This window comes from Pieris napi, chromosome 22 (assembly GCF_905475465.1).
Source record: "Pieris napi chromosome 22, ilPieNapi1.2, whole genome shotgun sequence".
NCBI lineage: Eukaryota > Metazoa > Arthropoda > Insecta > Lepidoptera > Pieridae > Pieris > Pieris napi.
In genome coordinates, this window is record NC_062255.1 from 9,286,737 (window position 1) to 9,308,394 (window position 21,658).

General features: G+C 33.5%; 1 protein-coding gene across 3 annotated transcripts in view; it reads left to right on the forward strand.

Annotated features, from left to right (window-relative positions):
* LOC125060806 (rho-related GTP-binding protein RhoN-like) overlaps positions 1-21,658 on the forward strand; it is a 90,248-nt gene that overhangs the window by 60,389 nt on the left and 8,201 nt on the right. For all 3 annotated transcript variants that reach the window (XM_047665886.1, XM_047665885.1, XM_047665887.1), the window contains exon 3: positions 20,995-21,082. In XM_047665886.1, the coding sequence (XP_047521842.1) occupies positions 20,995-21,082 (88 nt within the window). The remainder of the gene's footprint in view (positions 1-20,994; positions 21,083-21,658) is intronic.

The window sequence follows — 21,658 nt, forward strand, 5'->3', positions numbered from 1 at the left end:
TGAACAAAATCTAAGTTAGAGGAAAGACTCTTACTCTTTTTTTAGTTAATATGATATTAGAAGCAGAGCAATGTTGGCCTAGTGGCTTCAGCGTGCGACTCTAATACCTGAGGTCGTAGGTTCGATCCCCGTCTGAGCACCAATGGACTTTCTTTTTTAACATTTTTTTTTGCTCGAACGGTGAAGGAAAACATCGTGAGGAAACCGACATGTCTTAGACCCAAAAATTCGACGGCGTGTATCAGGGTCAGGAGGCTGAACGCTTACTTGCCTATTAGATTTAAAATTAATCATGAAACAGATTCAGAAATCTGAGACCAAGAAGAAAGAGGTTGTAGTGCCAGTGATTTATTTATTTTTTACTAGAAGGGATTGGCTAAATAGCATAAACAAAGTTTTTGGATCAACAAAAATAGATGAATTACACGTATTTCCGTATTCGGACAACCTTCTGGGAAGTGTTCCTTGTTAATGATATTTCACAAATATTTACGAATACAGGATGTTATTTTAGGACACCATAAACACGTCGATGTTTCGTGCAACGTAAGGGATAACTTATAATCGTGGCTGTAATGTACGAAGACTTAAATAAAAATATATAAGGCAGAATTTATTTGAGTATTTACACATGAATTGTTTTAAAATGCATTACTGTATGGCTGGAAAATTTCCACGGTCCGCTTCTCTAGAATTTTCTTTTGCTTTAACAAAAAGCGAGCTTTGGAATCGGCAGTATTACAACCTCCAACTATTTAAAAAATGAGCAAACTGCTTTAAAGGCCGGCGACGTACACTTACTGTGTTTATGGGCTGTGGTAGCTCTTCTTGAGGCTCGTTTGTTTAAAAAAATCAATATTTTTTTAATATAAGGACGGCACTATTATAATAATTATCTTTTAAATAACATGGATTTGGCCTACTTTTGTCGTCCAAAAAAATTGCTTACATTCGAATTGCGCGAATATACACTTGTCAGAGGTACATGTTTATAAAGCTATTAAAAAAAACAGAGATATGTGTGTTCCGGACCCATGGGGATACGGGACTACATTCGTTTCTTTAACGTGCTACTAAAGCCTTCATCGTATGGGCAAGTATAAAATACTTGGAAAAGTATTCCTTGGTCGCGTAACTAGGCTGCTGTGAGACTAAATGCGGTGAGGTGGTTTTAGCGGGTATTGCTAACCCGTCTTTCTGAGTAGCAGATTTACTCTACGTCCCACACCCTTTTACTACATGTGACTACACTTCCCATATAAAAAAGGCTAATATTCTATCCTTAAAAATATCTATATTTGCACCAAAAATACATATTAAATTTATGAAACTCGAATACTTTAATGAGTAACTTAATGAAAAGGAAATATTAATATGTTTTAATGAAATAAACTCCAGTCATACATCATAATGTAGTCACCTTATTACTGACTATATTTCCAAAATATGGGTCCCGGCTCTGTAACATAACATTATAGAGGTCATATATTTATAATTTCTCGTACCGCATTATATCCTCGAACGAAGTAGGCAACTTCATAGTACTTGCGAGACTTGCGCTTTACTTTTTCCACAAAGAATAAGTTTATTGTTTGAGAAATATTTACTGAGCTTTACAATACTTAAATTAGCTTCTTGTTATTTGTTTTATTATTTAGATTCACAGAGAATCTTGCTTGAAATTGCTTTATGCGTTGCAAACGTTTTCTTTTCAGTAACTAATTGCATACCGTATTTATACCAGAAATATAATATACTAGATATACTCTGCCAAGCTTTACTGTGGCACATTGTGATTGAATGGTTGAGAAATGAGAAACAAAACAAAAAAGGAATATAATGATCCCAAGCTGTAAATTTATTTTACGTATTGTACAGTCGTATTTTTGAAACGTGTCGAATAAATAAGTTTTTCAAGTATGGCAGCACTTTTTCCCCCTACTAGAAGTATGGCAAATATAATAACCGTCACATTATATCAAATACTTTCCAAAAATCCAAACGCAATACTGGTACAAATCGTTTGGCAAAAAAAAGGTGATTTTCGGTGCCATGGCGGCCATTTGGAACCGTCAGTTAAGTATGGCATGGTGATTTTCGTAAATGGCTGCACGACGATGATTATCTGTGCAAAAATTAGCCTGGTACAAATGGTTGAATTTTTTTTAATCAACGCATTCGCGTCGCTATGGTGGGCTGTAAGACACACCGAAGAAGTATGGCATGACACTGCCGCCTCTTATTTTTTTATGGACTATCGGAAAATACTAGAATTTTTGTGGAACAAATCGTTTGAAAATTAAGAAATGAGTCGTAATTAATCCGACGAGTTCGACTAACGGCCACGCGCTTGGGCCGCCGGTACCAGCGCTTATGACTATCAAATTTTTCTTTTCTTTTCGTAATAAGACCCCGGTAGAACCGTCATACTGGTACAAATGACCCACTATTTTGTGTCACTAACTCCCGGCCTATTACCATCTGCGAGCTATTGTGGCGTGCGCTGCCAAAACCGCTAGAGTTACACGTATCTAATGTATGATGGAAATGATTATCTTAAATAATCCTACAAAAAAGTATGTATCTTCAGTATATATCTCGGACTTATGTGTAAGCCTTTATAGCCAAATATAAATTGATAATTTATTTCAAATGCACATTTGGTAGTAAATTGATTCCTAAATCAAAATATATACTTTTATCGCTTCTGGTATTTAAAGTATATAAAGTATGTCTTTCACGCTACATCAAATGATGTAGTTCAAATGAATAAATTTTATTTTAATCCTGCGCAGACGAAGTCGCGGGCACCAGCTACTTCATATGAAAGGAAGGTACTGGAGTTTATTTATTGTGGAATATATACAATACCACCAAATTACGATGACGAAAACGACAGGACACAGCCAGTGTATTATATTTCTGTTATGCGTACACACGATAGCATCACAACCTTTTTTAAAGTCGGCTAAGGAATGTCGTTGCCTCAGACTTCTAAAAATTTCAATTTACTCCGACCGCAGATGGCGATTCAACATTATGACGCTATAATTTTATTCCTAAATTGGTTCCTACGGGGTCGGGATTAATTTTAATTAATTTTATTTAGGTTTTCACTAAAGTTTTCTTAAATTTGTATAAGCAATATTCTCCAGAAGTTTAGAGAATTCTTTTGAGATAATTTACACAGTAGATGTGTTTACGAAATCTTCGCACGAGAGAATTTTAACGTAATTAAGGTGAATTAACAAATTCATATAAAATGCTTTAGACATTTAATAATGAAAATATCACATATTGGTAAGGCTATTTTGAATTTCGAAGGCTATTTTGAATAATGAAATCAAATTCTACGAACCTACGAACTTTTCATTTATATTATTAACTGCTTAAGTACATTATATATGAATACCAGCTACGCCTCAGAGGAGACCTTGCTTTGTAAAAGACAAATAAATAAATACATACATAAAATAAAAAGTAAATAAATATTATTAATAATACTGGATACATACGGGTCGGGTTCATAATCTGGATATAATGGAGAGCCTGGGTCTACGTGTACCAAGTAAAAACCTGAGGCGGTAGTCTCAACTTTTGGATGTACCGCACACTCCAGCTTGGTTAGCGAAGCACCACCCACGCGAGCATTACAAATAAGAAACATAATTTCTATTGAGGTAGACCTATTGTACATTGGCTGAGTTACCAAGAGTTGCTGTTATAGGATCAGTTAGTTATAGGATCTAGGTCACTGATCACTGAACTTCTCTCAAACGACTGGACCGATTTAAATGAAATTTTTTGTGTGTGTTCAAGGGGATCTGGGAATGGTTTAGGTTCACAAACCAGCCCGGCAGATGGCGCTGCAGTCGCTACTTTCATACATTATTTAATATCCTAATCGCTTGAAATATCATGCAGGACAACGTCTGTCGGATCCGCTAGTATATATATATACATATATTCAATGTTTTTAGGTGTAGGTATTACTGTGTCGTTCTATCGCATTAATAGTAACTGTTAAGATAGAATTATGATGTGGAAATAAATAAATATTTTAATCTTTGGTTATATATACAGATGCTAAACCGATGGGCTGGTAGGTACATAATATTAGTAAATATCTACACAACGTTGGCAATAGCTCGTACTATGATCAAAACGTGATGCGGGGTTTCTGTTCTGGATTATTCGCTGTAAATACTTTACTGTTTATCGGAATAATGTAAAATATAATATTTGTTTACAGAAAAATGTAGGTTCTTGTTAAATGTACAAAGAAATTTAAATTACGCGACATAAATTTAAATTTAAGTGCTTATCACAGTTTTACTTTGTCTGATATTGAAACAGTGATAGTATTTATAATTAGATTAAGATATTTACAACTATAAGAATTACAATTGTAATTGATTCCAAATCTCTAACAATAGTAAAAACTAATTTTTAATTTTTTTTGTTATAAATATAGTTAGACTTTCCTCCAACTTGGATTTTGTTCCTTTTGGAGTAGACTTGGGCCGTGGGGTTCAAGAGCACAGCTAATTAAAGATTTAAGTTGGCGTTGATTTAAAAGGCCGGCACCGCACTTGCGAGCCCTCTGGCATTGAGTGTCCATAGACGGTAGGTATTTCCAAACAATTTGACTTTGTCTCTTTTAAGAAAAGAGCGTACCAATTCTTAAAAGGCCGGCAACGCACTCGCGAGCCCTCTGGGATTGAGAGTGTCCATGGGTATCACTTAACATCAGGTGAGCCTCCTGCACGTTTGCCCCCAGTTCTAAAAAAAATAAAAAATTTGGTCCAGTTTCTGTAGTCATCCACAGCTTTTATTACTCTCACTTTTTGTTTACCAGCTGAATCAGGGGTGAGTTTGTACGATTGTACGTACTTATTCAATAACAATTAACATGTCGCCAGGCCATTGTGTGAGCCTAAATATATTCTAAAGTTTCTTGACTATTAGTACGAAATTTGTCGTAAATTTTTCACCTTATCACATCGAACCATCCCTAGTGGAAGACAATCCATCAATTGACTGAATTCCGGGCGCCATCATTCACCCTGCCACTGTCGATTGGAAATCCGTAGAGCTTTTATTTCTTGACTTTACATAGAAAAGGCTTTTATATGTTTTTATAAATGATAAATGATAAATGATTTATTTCTGTAAGTAGGTTTTTACAAACACTTTTACACGTCAAACATTTTTTTTTTTTAAACTAGATGAGATCGACGTTTCCTATCTGACTACTCTGAGAAGAAACGCCGAAACAAACTCAGAGGTCACAGTCTCTTTTAAAGTCCAGACATAACTAACAAGATTATGTGAAGACCATGTAGATTGTTGTCTGAAATGGTCTTTTGAGGAAAGAACCACACAGATTGAGTGGACCTGTCAAGTCCAAAGACAAGACATTTGGGTAGGCCGCAAAAATTACTCAAACTGTCAGACTATGACAAAAACTGAGAAAAGGATTCAATAAATAAAAAACAATGATCCACGTAGTCTTCACATTCACAATAATACAAAATTGTATAAATAATACTTTACAAAGTAAATATTCATTTAATTGTACATAGAGTATGTAAAAAGGTATTTAAATCAACATTAATTGTGCAAATTTATTGGAGCAGCTCAATCCCAAGCCTTTTTGTCCTCAATATAGTCTTTGACAGTATAAAAGGCTTTCTGACAAAGTTTCCGCTTTATACTATTTTTGAATTTATTAAGGCTTAGTTCTTGAATGTGGCTAGGTAGTTTATTATAAATACGTATACATTGGCATCTAAACGAACCACTTATTTTTTTAAGCCTGGTTGTAGGGACAACAAATTTGTGTTTGTTTCTAGAATTCACGTTATGGACGTCACTGAATTTTTTAAACAAATTGATATTTTTATGAACATACAAAAGATTTTCATAGATATACTGAGAAGGCACAGTCATTATATTAATTTCTTTAAATTTATCTCTGAGGGAGTGTCTGGGACTTAATTTGTAAATTTAGTTACTAAAACACTGTATCTAATAACTTATATATCTCCAGGCCAACTCTGCCACACTCTTTCTGGCTTTTATTAAAATGGTGAAATCTACAAAAGAGAACTTTCCGGATAAATTCTTAATTAACAAATTTGCGTGGCCTTGGAAAATTATTTGGAATTTAAATTTTTATGTTTTAAAATTTTCTATGTTTCCTTAACAATTTCCCCTTAATTTCTTTCTAATTAATTTAATATTAAAAATTATGCATTTGATATGGGGGCATAAGAAATTTTAAAAAGGCTAAGTGCCGTGTTGGCTAAGGTTGGGAAATACAAATCGAAGCGATTGAATTTGTATTTAATGTCAAGTGTTCCACAGTGAATAAAACAAATAAAAAAAAAGCCGTTAGAATTGGATTCGAATATGTCGAAAAGATAAGTGTCATCCAACAAATTGGAGGACCTATACAGTTTAGACGTTTTGATAACGCTATGATCAAAAAATATCAGAAATGAAAAACCTGTTCTTATATCGTTATTTATAAAATATTGTATATGTGTTAGTCTATGACGATGAATTAAAAAAAGTGTACAGTTGTCCCCCCTATTACTTGATTTCCGTTCCCCATATAACGCGGTATTTCCTCTGTAAAACATGAAGATTTCTCAACTCATATTTCTGTAGTGCGAAATCTATATTAATCTGTCCATAACTAGTTTTGCGTAAATTTACACCTGTTTCAATTATGTTTAAAAATTTATGTTCTTAATTTTTGAATGGTTCAATAAAACGGTTTTACGACGACAACGCGATTTCCTATAACGCGATAGCTCCGGATTACCATATATAGGGTTCAATCTCTTTCATGATAATTACTATAGTTTGATACATTGCGTACGTGTTTGCGTATTTATACGTCTTAGTTAATGACACGATTAGAAGTATTTTCTTCTGGTAAAGTGTTTCTGGCGTTATAATGACGTGTCGTTTAGTAAGTAGCCCCTTAGTACAGTGCTTTTAGCCCCAGCTATTAAAAACTTTTGGTTCTCATTTATTAAAATACACAGGTAGAATTGTAATATACTGTTTTGTTCCCTTTGGAGTAGAGACTCTTGGGCCGTGGGGTTCAAATTCCCAGGCCCTAATTGAAGATTTAAGTTGGTAGAGAGTATCAGCGACCCCAGAGCTGGTGCTTTCCTTGCTCAACGAATAAGTATTGCAATATGTACAGCGAGAAAATGCTACCAGCGTTAAAGGTACACTACCACAGGAACCAACTTTTTATTTTGTTTTAATTTTCTATTTATTAATTTTTAATCATTATTATTACGTTGTATATATTATCGTTATATTCTTGGCAATGCACATAACATGTGAACTACGAATTCAACTTTGTAACTAGTCTTTGAAGTCTAACAAATAAGTTACGAAGTTAAGAAAACGTGCTTGTTAAATTTACTTTTAGTTATAAAGAAACTGCTCGAGGTAATTTAACCATCTGAGATGTATACGTTAAAATTACACAATTTTGACAAATCCTTTTCGATTTAGGAAGGCTGTGATTGGTCCAGAAAAGGTTTAAGATTTGTATTAAGAGTGTTATGATGATTTTGGCGTAATTACTATAATACTTTTCTTTTGGCATTAGCTGTGTCCCGCTGCATAAACCGCGTATGTTCCCCATAGCCTCTATCAATAAATCAATCAAAATACGTTTATTCAGTTTGGATGCGGCTGAGGGCACACTTATGAATGTCAAAAACGTTTACAAAATTCGCGAAAGAGCAGGACTACGCCATCCGTTCGCAAAACTACCAGGAGGCCTTGTTCTGAGAAAACGGACAAGAAACTCAGCAAGTTTTACCCTCCCTCTACATTATAATTATTCAAAGGAAAATGTCATAAACCACAACGTAATTAAAGTTACATAAGTAAACAAAAATTAAAAATCTGTTCTGTGATTTACCACATAACACACATATTCACAACACTTCAAAGATAACAAAATAAATTATAACAATATAAGTAGAACTATTGCCACGCGTTTTTCTCTTCTAGATAGTCATTAAGTGTGTGTCTAGTAATAGTAACCTTTACACATTAATGTTTTTTTTAATATGTTATAAAAAATCAATTACAAGCCGTGATTTTCTATATGAACTCCGTTTTATAATTTTAAACTCGCGTAACAATAAACACAAGGCGAAACTTATCTCAATTAAATTTAAAACTAGTTTTTAATTGAATTAAGAAAAGTCTAATTGGTTCGGAAATACTTCAGTGGGCAGCTGGTTTCACATAGTGCTGGTGCGCGGTAAAAACTGCCTTAAAAACACTCAGTTGTGGAGGTCGAGGTGATGCGGATGGAATTTCGTATTCTGCCACAACGTCCGATTATGAAACTCAGCTGCCGGTGTAAATCCGAACAACTCCTCTGTAATAATAATATTATTGTAAATATATTAATTATTATTATCAATTAGCTTAGGGTCCTTCAAGAAAAGAGCGTACCAATTCTAAAAAGGCCGGTAACGCACTCGCGAGCCCTCTGGCATTGAGAGTGTTCATGGGCGGTATCACTTAACATCAGATGAGCCTCCTGCCCGTTTGCCCCCGTTCTATAAAAAAATATATATTAAAAATTCGAATTCTCATTAACAAAATATGCCAGAACCACCCTAGTAACATCACTTTACAGGTCTGTGCACATTTGTAGTGATATATTTCTATGACAACGATAGAAACAGTTAACAAAGTGAGCATTCAATTACAACTTGAACTCCTAATGAAATTAATTATCGATTTATTAATGAAAAATGGGAGTTGATGAAGGATCACAAAGGGTTTTCAGTAAAGCATCCTACATTGTAATGGATTTCCAAATCTGAACACTAAATTAAAAGGTTGTGTAGGGTTGCCTAAATCCCCATGAAATGAAATGAAATTACAACTATTTTAAAGGAGACTGAGAGCCACAAATAATTAAAAACATGAAATTTCGCAGTCCCTAAAGTTAACGATATGATTGTGTACAAACGTCAATCAAATGTATTAATGACATATATAAATCTTAATCAATCTAGTAAACGTATATGCAAAAGTAACAGAGATGATAAATTTAATTAATTGAAAATTTGGATTTTTTTGCTTTTGGTGTTGCGCGGCAAAAACTGCCTTAAAACGCTCAGTTGTGGAACAACGGACGTCAAGGTGATACGGATGGTATTTTGTTCTGCCTCAACGTCCGATAGTAAAACTTAGCTGGATTTTTTTTAATTTATTTAGTTTTCATTGAATTATATAGGTATGATTATTTAGGCTTGAAGTGGTTTTTTTGTGCTCTGGATTGAGTTTATTTGAAGGTCAAATGAAAAAATAGTCTGATCCTTGTAATAAATGTTCGTTTTTGTGCCAACCCTAAGGAATGATTTATCTAACAATAGAAAAAGGTCGGTAAAGTTACTAATTTAGTTTAAAGCTTGTACCTGTTTGCGGATAAAGTTTGCGAGGACTTTGATTAATTAAAATATCAATTACGTAGCTACGGTCTATCTAAATAAATAAAAAATCAGTAGCGCTACAAACTCTTTAGGTCTAAGACTTCTAAATCAGTTTCATGATCATTTTTCAATCTAATAGGCAAGTAGGTGATCAGCCTCCTGTGCCTAACACACGCAGTCGACTTTTAGGGTCTAAAGCAAGCCGGTATTCTCACGTTATCCTTCACCGTTCGAGCGAATGTTAAATGCGCACATAGAAAGTCCATTGGTGCACAGCCGGGGATAGAACCTACGACCTCAGGGACGAGAGTCGCACGCTGAAAACCAACCAACAAAGCTCAAGCTTGAAAGCCAACACTGCTCAGTCTATCTTAAATATACGACAATTACGGTGAACATATGGTTTGCTAAAAATATTTGACAAATTCTATATTATATTTTATGATTACTTAAAATAACAATAATGATAAATTTATTAAATTTAAAAAAATATTATTGTTTTTTATTTATTTTTAAAGTTTGCGAGGACTTTGATTAATTAAAATATCAATTACATAGGTGCGGTCTATCTAAATAAATAAAAAATCAGTAGCGCTACAAACTCTTTATTTCTGGGCCTAAGACTTCTGAATCAGTTTCATGATCATTTTTCAATCTAATACTAAGCAAGCAGGTGATCAGCCTATTTTGCATGACACACTCCGTCGACTTTTAGGGTCCCGGTATTCTATAGAAAGTCCATTGGTGCACAGCCGGGGATAGAACCTACGACCTCAGGGACGAGAGTCGCACGCTGAAGACACTAGGCCAACACTGCTCAGTCTATCTCAAATATACGACAATTACGGTGAACATAGAGTTTGCTAAAAATATTTGACTTGCAAAAAAGTAAAATAGTACAATTACTTATTAAAAATACTTACTATATTAAAAACTTTATTTTATTCCATAGTAGTTTTAGTTTTTGAGTTTGACAATAATTTTCCCTTTAGGCAGTTTAGATGTAATATATCAAAATATTTCTTTGTAGTGAATCGTTTCCCTTTATTCAAGTTTCCAAGGAAATGAAGACGAAGTTAAGAGAAAATGTTGCAAGAATTTCTTGTTTTTTTAACATTTTCTTAAGCGCTCTAGTCTGCAATAAATATTGCTCTCAACATATCTGCAGTTTTAATACTTATTTAAATACACTTTATTCCAAGATGCTCTATCTATAAAGTAATTTTAAATTACAATCTTTGGATATTGTTGTTGCTTATACCCGCCACTACCAGCGTGGTGTCTGAAGTCTGGACCTCAGATTTCTGCATCTGTTTTATCTTATCCGCAAGTAGGTGATCAGCTTCCTGTGTCTGACACTCGCCGTCAACTTGGGTCTAAGGCAAGTCGATTTCCTGACGATGTTTTTCGTCACCGTTCGAGCGAATGTTAAATGCGCACATAGGAAGAAAGTCCATTAGTGCACACCAGGGGATCGAACCTACGACCTTAGGCATGAGAGTGGCACGCTGAAGACATAATAGTATATTTTATTAAAATTATGTACCAAAAAATTTGGCGTGTAACAAGTTTTCGAAAAGAAAATCCATTTTTTTTTATGTTATAGGAGGCAAACGGCCAGAAGGCTCGCAAGTGCGTAGCTGGCCTTTCAAGAATTGATACGCTCTTTTCTTGAAGGACCCTAAGTCCAATTGGTTCGGAAATACTTCAGTGAGCAGCTGGTACTTTTAGTAGATAAAATTGCATACTGGCCGAGTTAAAAAAAATATAATGTTATAAACAAGTATTTTATTAAAACAACAAACGATTCAAGCTAATTTCATTCTAAGTTGGATATTAATTAGTTCCCCAACGTGTATTTAATAAACTGTCATTCAATAACTCATTACGTTAGACAAAGCCTTAGAAAACGGTAGATAATAGAAAAACAATATCCTGAATTTATTGTTCGATCTTGACATAAAATATTTGCCTTGGAGCAATACTGTCAACTGTCATTGTCATTATATGACACAGAGCTCATAAATTAACAACGTCAAAGTCTAATTATTACATATTACAATGGACTATCAAAATGGTCGTTAATTTGTAGATATATTGGCAAATCGAATAAACGGTTTTAAACTAATTTGACTTTGACGTTTAATTTATGGGGTCTGTGACATTTGACAGTGGAGTTGACATTGCACCGACATGATTTAAATTCAAATAAATTTTATAGATAATACTATCTGCCCCCGCGAACTTCGTTTCTCCTTAATGCGATTCTACTTAGCCTACCTTTTTAGTACATACCAACATGGATAATTTTGCTATGCTACCCCAAAGACGGTTCGGTTTTCCGGAATAAAAACTTTTTAGGTTTGCTCTGTGAATTTTTCTCTATGTAAACCAGTTCAAGTCATAATTAACAAATAAAAAATAGGGATTGATCGTAGAGGAGTGAAAAAAAGAGGGGTGGTATGTATTGTTGTATGCTGTATAAAATATTTGCCTTAAAAATATTCTTTTTTTGCGATGAACACTCCTTATCACTTAGGAGTTTGAAAGATAGATAGTAGCCGATTCTCAGACATACTGAATATGCATAAAAAAATTCATAGGAATCGGTCACGCCGTTTCGGAGGAGTATGGAAACGAACATTGTGACACGAGAAATTTCTATATTAAATTAGATATTGTTCTGTAAAATTTTGTATTAAATTTCCATACATTTATTTATTAACTTGAGTGTAAGATTCAAGAAATCAGATTGCTTACGAATATGCCAGAGTTAGGTATATATATATATATATCATAAAAATTAGAATGGAATCCTTTTGAAGTTATTTCTGTAAATAATGATGCCAAAAAAGCATTTACGGGAAGTATTGAGGAAGGCTTGATATAATATATATAAGGCTCCAGTCGATTGTTAGTGTATATCCTCACATAAAAGCCATTATCGCTAAATAACTAGGAAACTATCTAACTGATATAACGAGTTGAAAAGTTTAATTATGTTGAGCTTTGAACTAGATCTAAGCTTTTAATCCTAGAGTCTGTTACGTATAGTTTAATAATGAACCAATTAACTGAATATTCACCATACCATTTAATGAAAGGCAAAATATGGTTTTTATTAAGTAAGTTTTAAAAAAACTTTTTAAATTGGGTGTCGTGTCATGTGCGCGAATCTTACGTATAACAATAAATCTTTAAAAAGAATTCTATACCCAAGGTATATTAGATATAATTGCTTATTTAATACTTATGGTAGTGAATTCGATTCCCAGTGGACGAAAATTCCACTAGTCTCTAGAGCTTCAATTGTTTGCAAAAACGCAGGATGCAAGGCCTAAGAAACGTTTAAATATATGCTCTAGGGACCATCATGCATTAAATCATACTTTTAATTCAGTTCATGAACTTTTGACGGTAGTAATTTTTATAACTACCCTCATTTATAAGAAAAAACTGTAAAATTAATTTTTCAAATAAGCAGATGCTAATTCTTATTTGGCCTCGTTGCCAGATGCTAATTATAGCTTAGAATGCAAATGAATCATTCTTAATTCGTGATAATTGAGAAACTACTGTAAACAACGATTAAAGAGAAAATTTTCGTAAGTTTGAAACCTAATTTCAGACTTGGACGTCTAATCTATTAGTAAGAGTACACTCCTCCTCGGCTGGCAAGCACCCACTGAAATAGGTGTCCATGGGCGTCTTACAACTCGCCTGTTCTATAAAAAAATTACGGTATTTTCTTATTTAGTTTTTGTATGTTGGGTACAAAAAAAAATCACATTCGAGTCGTCCATTCCCAGACGAGTAGAATAATATCTAGATACGGTAGTAAAGTACGGTAGTAAAAATCTAAAATATTAATTATTCAAGCTGTGTTTCAAATGGAACATGATTATATATTTGGATAACGAATTAATAATTCTGAATTAAAACATTAACATGCTTAGTTATTAACTTACATATGCTATTACGCGTGTGGCAACACAAATAAGCGGAACCACGCATAGATTCTAAAATAATCATAGACATGGATTTAAATAGGTCAAATTAATTGTCTATTTTATTGCCTATTCCGGCCGAGCTACGCTCGCCGAAACAACCCGAACTGAGCTATAAAGGCCCACAGCGAGATTCCAATAAAAAAAAATACTATTGTATTTTATATATTCTTAGGCTTGCTTGAAATATTTCTTCTACTTGCTTCGACTTGCTGCCTTCACACCATTCTTCACCTTCTAATTCAGGTACTTCACCTGGCAATACGGCCAAAGTAGCCTGGTAAATCTTATCCGTAGTCTTAATTTGCTTTTGCTGACTAGAGGGGGGGGGGATAAATTTAAGTAAATCTGCATACGTTATACTTTAATCATTAGGGAATGATACTTTAACGTCTTGTGGTGATATTTAGTTGGTTGGTTAATTAACTAATGTTAATTACTTGCAGATAATTATATCTACTGTCCAGAATTGCTATTATTCTTACTGCTCTGAAAACAAAGGAATGATGAACAAAATATTAAATACTTTTATGTAATACGTGTATGAGAACACGCACTTATACGTACGAATACACACCAAAAGTTATATTCTATTATTGCATTTTTCCTGATTAAAGATACAGTAACCCCCTATAACGCGATATCCATCCCCCAAATTACGCGGTATCTCCCGCCTATAACGCGTAGATTTCTAAAGTTATATTTCGGTATTGTGAAATTATAATATTATAAACTAAATAACTTTAGTAAATTCGTGTTCCTACTTTTTGATTATATAAATGATTTGTGCTTTTTCAGTTCATTAAAAAAGCACAAATCATTTATAACTAATATTTTCGTAAATTATTTTATAATATTGAGAGAATAATTACGTTCAAATACGAACTTCCCAGGAGTCTAAAATTAACAAATTTAGTAATTTTAAACTTCATACCTCTCCCATTCAACTTGAACTCTCATATCTTCACACAAGTATTGACTTAGAGATCTACCTACAATGGTGCTCGTTCTACCATTTACGTTTGACCTTTAAAATCGTTAAACGTCTTCATATTGAGAGCTCCTCGTAGCCTGGTTTCCCATACACCGCGGTGGTCCGGCCAGCTGACTTGTGATTTTAATTCGGAAGTGATTTTCTACTTGATTACCTTTAGATATATGATAACTTTATCCTTTTAAGCTAAAAACTAATTGCTTTTTTAGTAAGAACTCTTCCGTCTCTGTTTGTTAAATTATGTTACGATGTGACGAAAAGAGATGGACTTGGGTAACTATGAAATTCGATTGATTATATTTTATAAGCTTTGCCAAGGCAAGGCAGACGGGGAACGTACGACATTTTGACAAATTTTCTGTTGCATCGTAATCAACGCTTTTCAGAAATTTAGAACAGCTGTCTCATTATTTTTCTTGTAAATACTTAAGGAAGAATTAAGTTTATTGTACAAAAATGGCCCAAGAAAGAAAAAGAAGTTATCTATAAATTCTTTTATTCATTTAGGTAAAACAATGTACACTTATGAACGTCAATAAATAAATACATATTAAATACTTGTCATATTTTTTAAATTATTTATACATTCTAAAACAAAGTGTATGCCTAAAAAATACAAGAAAATATGACATTACAAATTTAGCACACATACACATCAATTACATGAGAACATAAGAAATCTATCAAAGGAAAGAATTAAACAAACAACCACAAAATAAAAAAATTAAAAACAAAACAAAAATTAAATTTAAAATTTACTGCCAGTTCTCAAATAAAGGGCTTAGAACGGAAGAGAAGAACTGGCAATAAACTCTTCGCCACTATTTTTAATCGCCAAGTTTTTTGTTTCACAAAATAGTGTAAATAAATAAAAAGCACATACAGTACGATCCAAATTGGATCCTATCTTCACAGCTCCTTATAATGGTACAAACAAGTCAAATTAACAGCACTCAAAGTTATACAATTTATTGCTCTAAAGTCTAAACGATGTACAACTTTACTGCTAACTTCAGAATATTCATGTGCAAATTAACGTTTGTGTAAATAGGAGAATATAGAGGTATCTAGCGAATGTTATGGAGAATAGAGAATTTATTCATTGTTTTTTACGTTTACTATTATACAAATATTGCCAATCTTTGTGAGAGACTTTTAGAAGTCCTATGGTATTACTAAAAAATGATTGATTGTGTGTGTGAATTTTACGTTCGTTTATTTAGCTAACAGATAACGGCCGCTTTCTATCCTCAATCCCAATCCAATGTTTACTACTAGAGATTGATATTTCAATCTCTCATAAAATACTTTTCAATAACCGGTCGATAGATCGATAATCAGACAGATCGACGCTTTCTATAATACCTTTGAATTCGACAGTTCAAATTTTGACATTTAACAATCTAAATTTGCGATCTTCACAATTGACCGAGTCACGAATCACGATTGTTGCGGTGCGTTTTGTTGTGTACTCTAGCAAGTGTTAAAAACCATTTTATAATGGTTAATAAATTAAAAAAGAACGCAATCATTGTTATTAATAATAGATATCATTATGTATTTATCATAAATATAAATAATATAATATAAATATCATTATATATATGTCAACATGCCATGGAAAGGAGCATGACTGGGATCAAAAGAAAAGACAAAGTAAGGAGTAGCAACATCAGAGGAAAGACTAAGGTACAGGACATAACTTTGAAAATAAGAAGACAAAAGTGGAAATGGGCAGGCCACATGATCAGGGGAAAGGACAAATGGAGTAAAATAATCACACAATGGTACCCAAGAGATGGAAAGAGAAAGAGAGGTAGACCACAAAAAAGGTGGGACGACGACATTATACAAGTCGCGGGAACAACATGGGGTAGAGTGGCCATAGAAAGGCCAGAATGGAGAAGGTTGGAGGAGGCCTTTGCCATCTGGCAAACGGACAAGCAAAAGTGGAAGAAAAGTACAATATACGAAAAATAAAGAAAAATACTGGCATGTCCGAATAGAGGCTATAATAATAATAATGTATTTATCATTGCGTATTTGGAGATAAATTATTTATTTATTTATTTATCAATGAGAGAAAATATTACATTAATACAGAACATGCATGTTTATTAATAAAAATTCTGCACGATATATAGACACTTCACAAAATCAGAAAAAACGGAACAAATAATATTTTTTATAATAATTAACGTTGCTGGAATAATGGCAGCATCTTGCTCTTGAACTCAAGACTTTTAGGAAAAAGGAACAAACTAGCATGTCCTTAAAACATTGTTAATAATAGAAAGAGATCTATCAGAGCGTTGGAACCAACGTTTTTCTCTCTTCTGGTGTCTCTTGTACTTTTCATATAATTAACCCGCTTATACAGGGCTAATTAACTCGCTCTATACAGGGCGTCCCAAAGTTATGGGACATGAAGGGAAAGTACCTTAAATATCGTAGATAGGGTATTTTACTGAAAGAAGATTTGTGTTATTTTTAAAAGTTAGTAATTCTGCTTTCAAAGATTTTCTAAATATTACTTGCCTCGTCTGGGAATCGAACCGACTCAAATGTAAAAAAAACACCCCTACTTTTATGATGCCAATCGAAAGAATGGCCAAAAACTAATAACTCTTCTTAAGTAACATAGTATTTTCATATAAAAGAAAGGAATACGAACAAATAAAAAAAAGTACACATGTCAGAAGTGAAACTTCTTTGTAAATTAATTATTGAGTAATTAAAAACCAAAACTAAATTTAGTTGTTGTTATGTATAATTTTTGAAACCTAAAAAAATTACAGTAGGATGAAACCCATTAGAAAAGCAGGGGAATATGATCAAAATGAAAGGAAAAATAAATTACGGTCGATCTGAGGTCGGGAAGGGGCAGGGGGGGGAGTTTTAAGGGTAAAAAACGGTTTATCTCGATTTCCGGCAAAACTAAAAGTCCTATCGAAGAAAGTTAAATGGCAAAGTTGTAGGTAATAAAAAGATCTAAAACTTTTGTATTCACACATTTTTCACATAACCTCAAAATTTATGTGAAAAATTCAAAAAAAACAAGTTTTTGGTTTTTAATTTTTATCTTTTACAAAAATATTTTTTTTTAACGAAATTTGGTGAAAACTTACCTTTCTATGTCCCAAATACGCTCTAATTTATTTGATTAAAAATATTTATTTGTTCACCTTATTTTGAATTAATATCGAAAAAACACCCTAATTTTCAATCGAAAATTCTGACGTCAAAATTTCAGCTTTTTTCAAAAAGTTGGTGTGCTTTCAGTTCGTTGAAATCTCTACTTTCCTATGGTAAAAAAATATATATATATATTACCATAGTAAATCTTCTCAGAAAATGCAAAAAATCGTATGCAGTAACGCCCAGACCCGTCATCCCCTATATTAATCACACACGTACAACAAAACATTAATGCTATGCTTAAAATTCTAAAGAGAGAGCCCGTATCTGGTATATACCCTCGGGGCATAACTCCGACGATTTAGGTAATCGCCACTAGTTGACCTAGAGGTCGTAGGTTCGATCCCCGGCTGTACACCAATGGATTTTCTTTTTATGTGCGCATTTAATATTCGCTCGAACGGTGAAGGATAGTAACGTGAGGAAACCGGCTTTAGACCCAAAAATTCTACGGTGTCAGGCACAGGAGGCTGATCACCTATTAGATTGAAAAATTGCCTTAAAACAGATGCAGAAATCTGAGGCCCAGACCTAAAGAGGTTGTAGCGCCACTGATTTATTTTTAATAAACTACCTGGCTTGGCTCGAACAGGCTTGTAAAAGATTACAATGACAAAACGTTATGATTTCTTATATAATGCACTGTTTTTCATAGAATTCCGCTAAAGTGTTTGCGCCGTCCGCCGAGTGTTGGGTGTGGTTTCACAAGTGTAGTGTGGCTTTTTGTGTTAGCAAGAAATGTCGAACAAAAAATGATGTACCTGTTTACGTTTAACAAGTGGAGCGTGAGAATTTCCTGTCCTTCGAAATAGTTAAGATATTTTGTGAGGCATCAAAAAATAGACGATGGGCCGTAACATTCCTCTTAAATTTTTTTCTGTAATTAAATAATGAAAAACAATATTAGTTAAAAATTACTTATATAACTCACCAAATTATGCTTAATTGCGGAGTTTTCAAACATCAAAACGTTTTGTAAAAAAAAAAAAAGATGTCTGGGACCGAGAATCGAACCCGTATGGTATGGTAACTGCCTTTCACCCACTAGAAAAGCCAGGTATTCAAGCCACTAGACCATACGGGATGTGGGTGCAATTATGAAAGAAACGTACTTATTTGAATAATTCACAACAATTATATTTTAGATTGAGTATATAAAGTATAAGTTTCTGAATATTTTAAATAAAATATTTAATTCATCGTACAAAATATATTCAAAAGCCAATGAAAACATTTTTAACGTCATTTTACTTTCATTGAATAGATATTCTGAGAAAAGGTACACAGGCCATTCACAAATTTTCGGCACCGAACTGCCAATTAAAGGCGGGAACAAAAAATGGCGCTCGAATTTTTGTTCGAAATTCGAGATTTTACAACCATTTGACATTTTTTTAACACTATTTGATTGCATCCTGCGAATTGGAGCTAATTAACGATTGGAAATAAAATGTAAGCACCATCGTTACTATTATTTTTATACAAATCAACGTTACCATGGCAACAATTTACTCTATTCCTCGTTCCGATTGACTGGTACTTGACTTATGCCTGAATTCCTAATATAAAATAGTTGCCATTTCAAGAATCGTTGATTTTGTCTATAGCCATCGTTTATATATGGAAATACTTTTTATATAGAAATTTATTGGTACACGCAACGACCGATATAATGTTACAAATATTCATAATTTCTTAACGTTTCCTATTACGGAGATGTAATTTATAAGGCAGTATTTTTTGTCAATGAAACATGTCTGCTCCATTTTGGTATTACCGAATTCCGATCTCATAAAATCAAAGTCCCATCCTGGATATTCAGAATGAAGCCAGTATAAAACTATTTTATGTATCCTTTCAAAAGTAAATTTGAAGTGGAAATACGGCTAAATTGAGAAGTCTTACAAATACATTTTGGTAGCATTATATCAGTAGATTCACAGTCTTTGATACCTATATCCGGCTGCCCGAGGGGCAATGATAATCAAGAAGATGTCTATTGTCAAAGGCGTGGACACACACGTATGTCAAATGTCAAAACGTTTTTGACAGTCTTACTGAGCGCTCTTACCACAGAACTTATAAATGTCAGCCAGACAAGATTGGTCTTTATTTTTGGCTTATTAACAATGTTTTCTCACCTCTGGGCAGGAGTACCAGTACCAGCTCCTTCCACTTGTCTGTTTTCAACGAAGAGCGGCTTGAACCCAATCCGTTGCGTAGAGATATAGGGTCTCTCTCTCTGCATTACCGCATTTGCCAAGGAGAGTGTTTAGAAGAGTTGTTCTGATACCTGCAGCTGAGTAACATCATTGGACGTCGCGGCAGAATACGAAATTCCACCCGTATCACCTCAACGTCGGTCATTCCACAACTGAGGGAGTTTTTGCCACTGTGAAATCAGCTGCCGACAGTATTTCCGAACCAATTCGACTTAGTAGTAGTCAAGAAAAGAGCGTACCAATTCTTAAAAGTGTCTGGCAATGGGCGGCGGTATCACTTAACATCAGGTGAGCCTCCTGCCCGTTTGCCCTCTGTATTGTAAAAAACGATTAATAAAAGAAATAAAATAAGCGCGTGTAATTTAATGGGATAAAATAGAAACTCTATTAGACGACGGATACATAGCATTTTCCGATTACTTTTTCGTCATTCAAAGAATTCAGTTGTTTCAGGATCTCTGTTAAGTTAGGCACCTGCGACTTATGATTGCAGAAAAAGGTTGTATGTGTTGTTAATGTTTATTTATGTAACTATTTTTTATATACCTAACTGTACGTAGTAGATACAGTGACGGATATTTACATATTTACAGTGGTAAATTAGATTTTCGATATCTCCAAAACAGCTGAGATGACAGTTAAATTTGATATCTGCACAACTACCTAGTGATTTTTTTTTATTAATGGCTCTGGCACGATTTGTGCATTAGCCAGCGTCAAGTATAGAATTTTTTTATAATTCGTGCTTTGTCTTTAGAAATTCGACCGTGTCCTCCATGTACGGTTTAAGCACTCGCCCGGTACCGCACAACCCTCCCAAAGGCCGAGAACAAATTTAAATTAAATTAAAACTTGCCCGGGAATCGAACCCGGTACCCCTCACCTAGCTGCCACTCAATAAGACCTCTAGGCTATGAGGCCCCCCACCTAGTGATTTGGCGTTGCCTGTTGACAATTTCCATAATGGAATCATACCCATATGGAATTTCCAAATATGCGCATTTGACAATTGTCTAAATTTAAAACGTCTGAATTATTTATAATATTTAACAAGTGTCTATAATATGTTTATCTTGTTACAGGCGTACACACCAACCGGCTTTGAAAAATATGGATACACTTGCACAGTAGCTGACTATAGAGTTAATTTCTCTGTATGGGATACGTCAGGTTAGTTCTTTTATCTATGGATTATCTAACTGTCACTGTCAACGTTTGATGGAATCAATGGTGTAAAGAGATAATAAATAATAATACATAGCTGAGTTTCAATTTGTTTGTTTATCCACTACATTAAAAGCTATGACTTTATTGACGTATGATTTTGAAAATATATATTCCCAATTAGGGAAGAGTTTTATCAAAAGCCAGTTATTGGGTATAAATAACTTATTAAAATTATTTTCATTCTAATTATAATATAAATAATATTCATTCTAAAAATATTTTCATTTTTAAAATTTATTTGTATTGACTTCTGTAGATTCACAAAAAAATAACTTAACATAGATAAGACAAAATATTTTAAGACATTTTGAAGTCCAGCTTAAAGCAATAAAGAAGATAATTTAAAAAGCAACAAATAATTTTATCTTAAATTATATATTTTATTAATAATTTTATATTAAATTTTTTTTAATATTATATATTAGACACAGGCCTCCTCTTTGAGGTTCCATTCTACTTGGTGTCTAGCTTTATGTAGCCACAAAGGGCCAGCTCCTCTACTTATATATAATTTTCCCA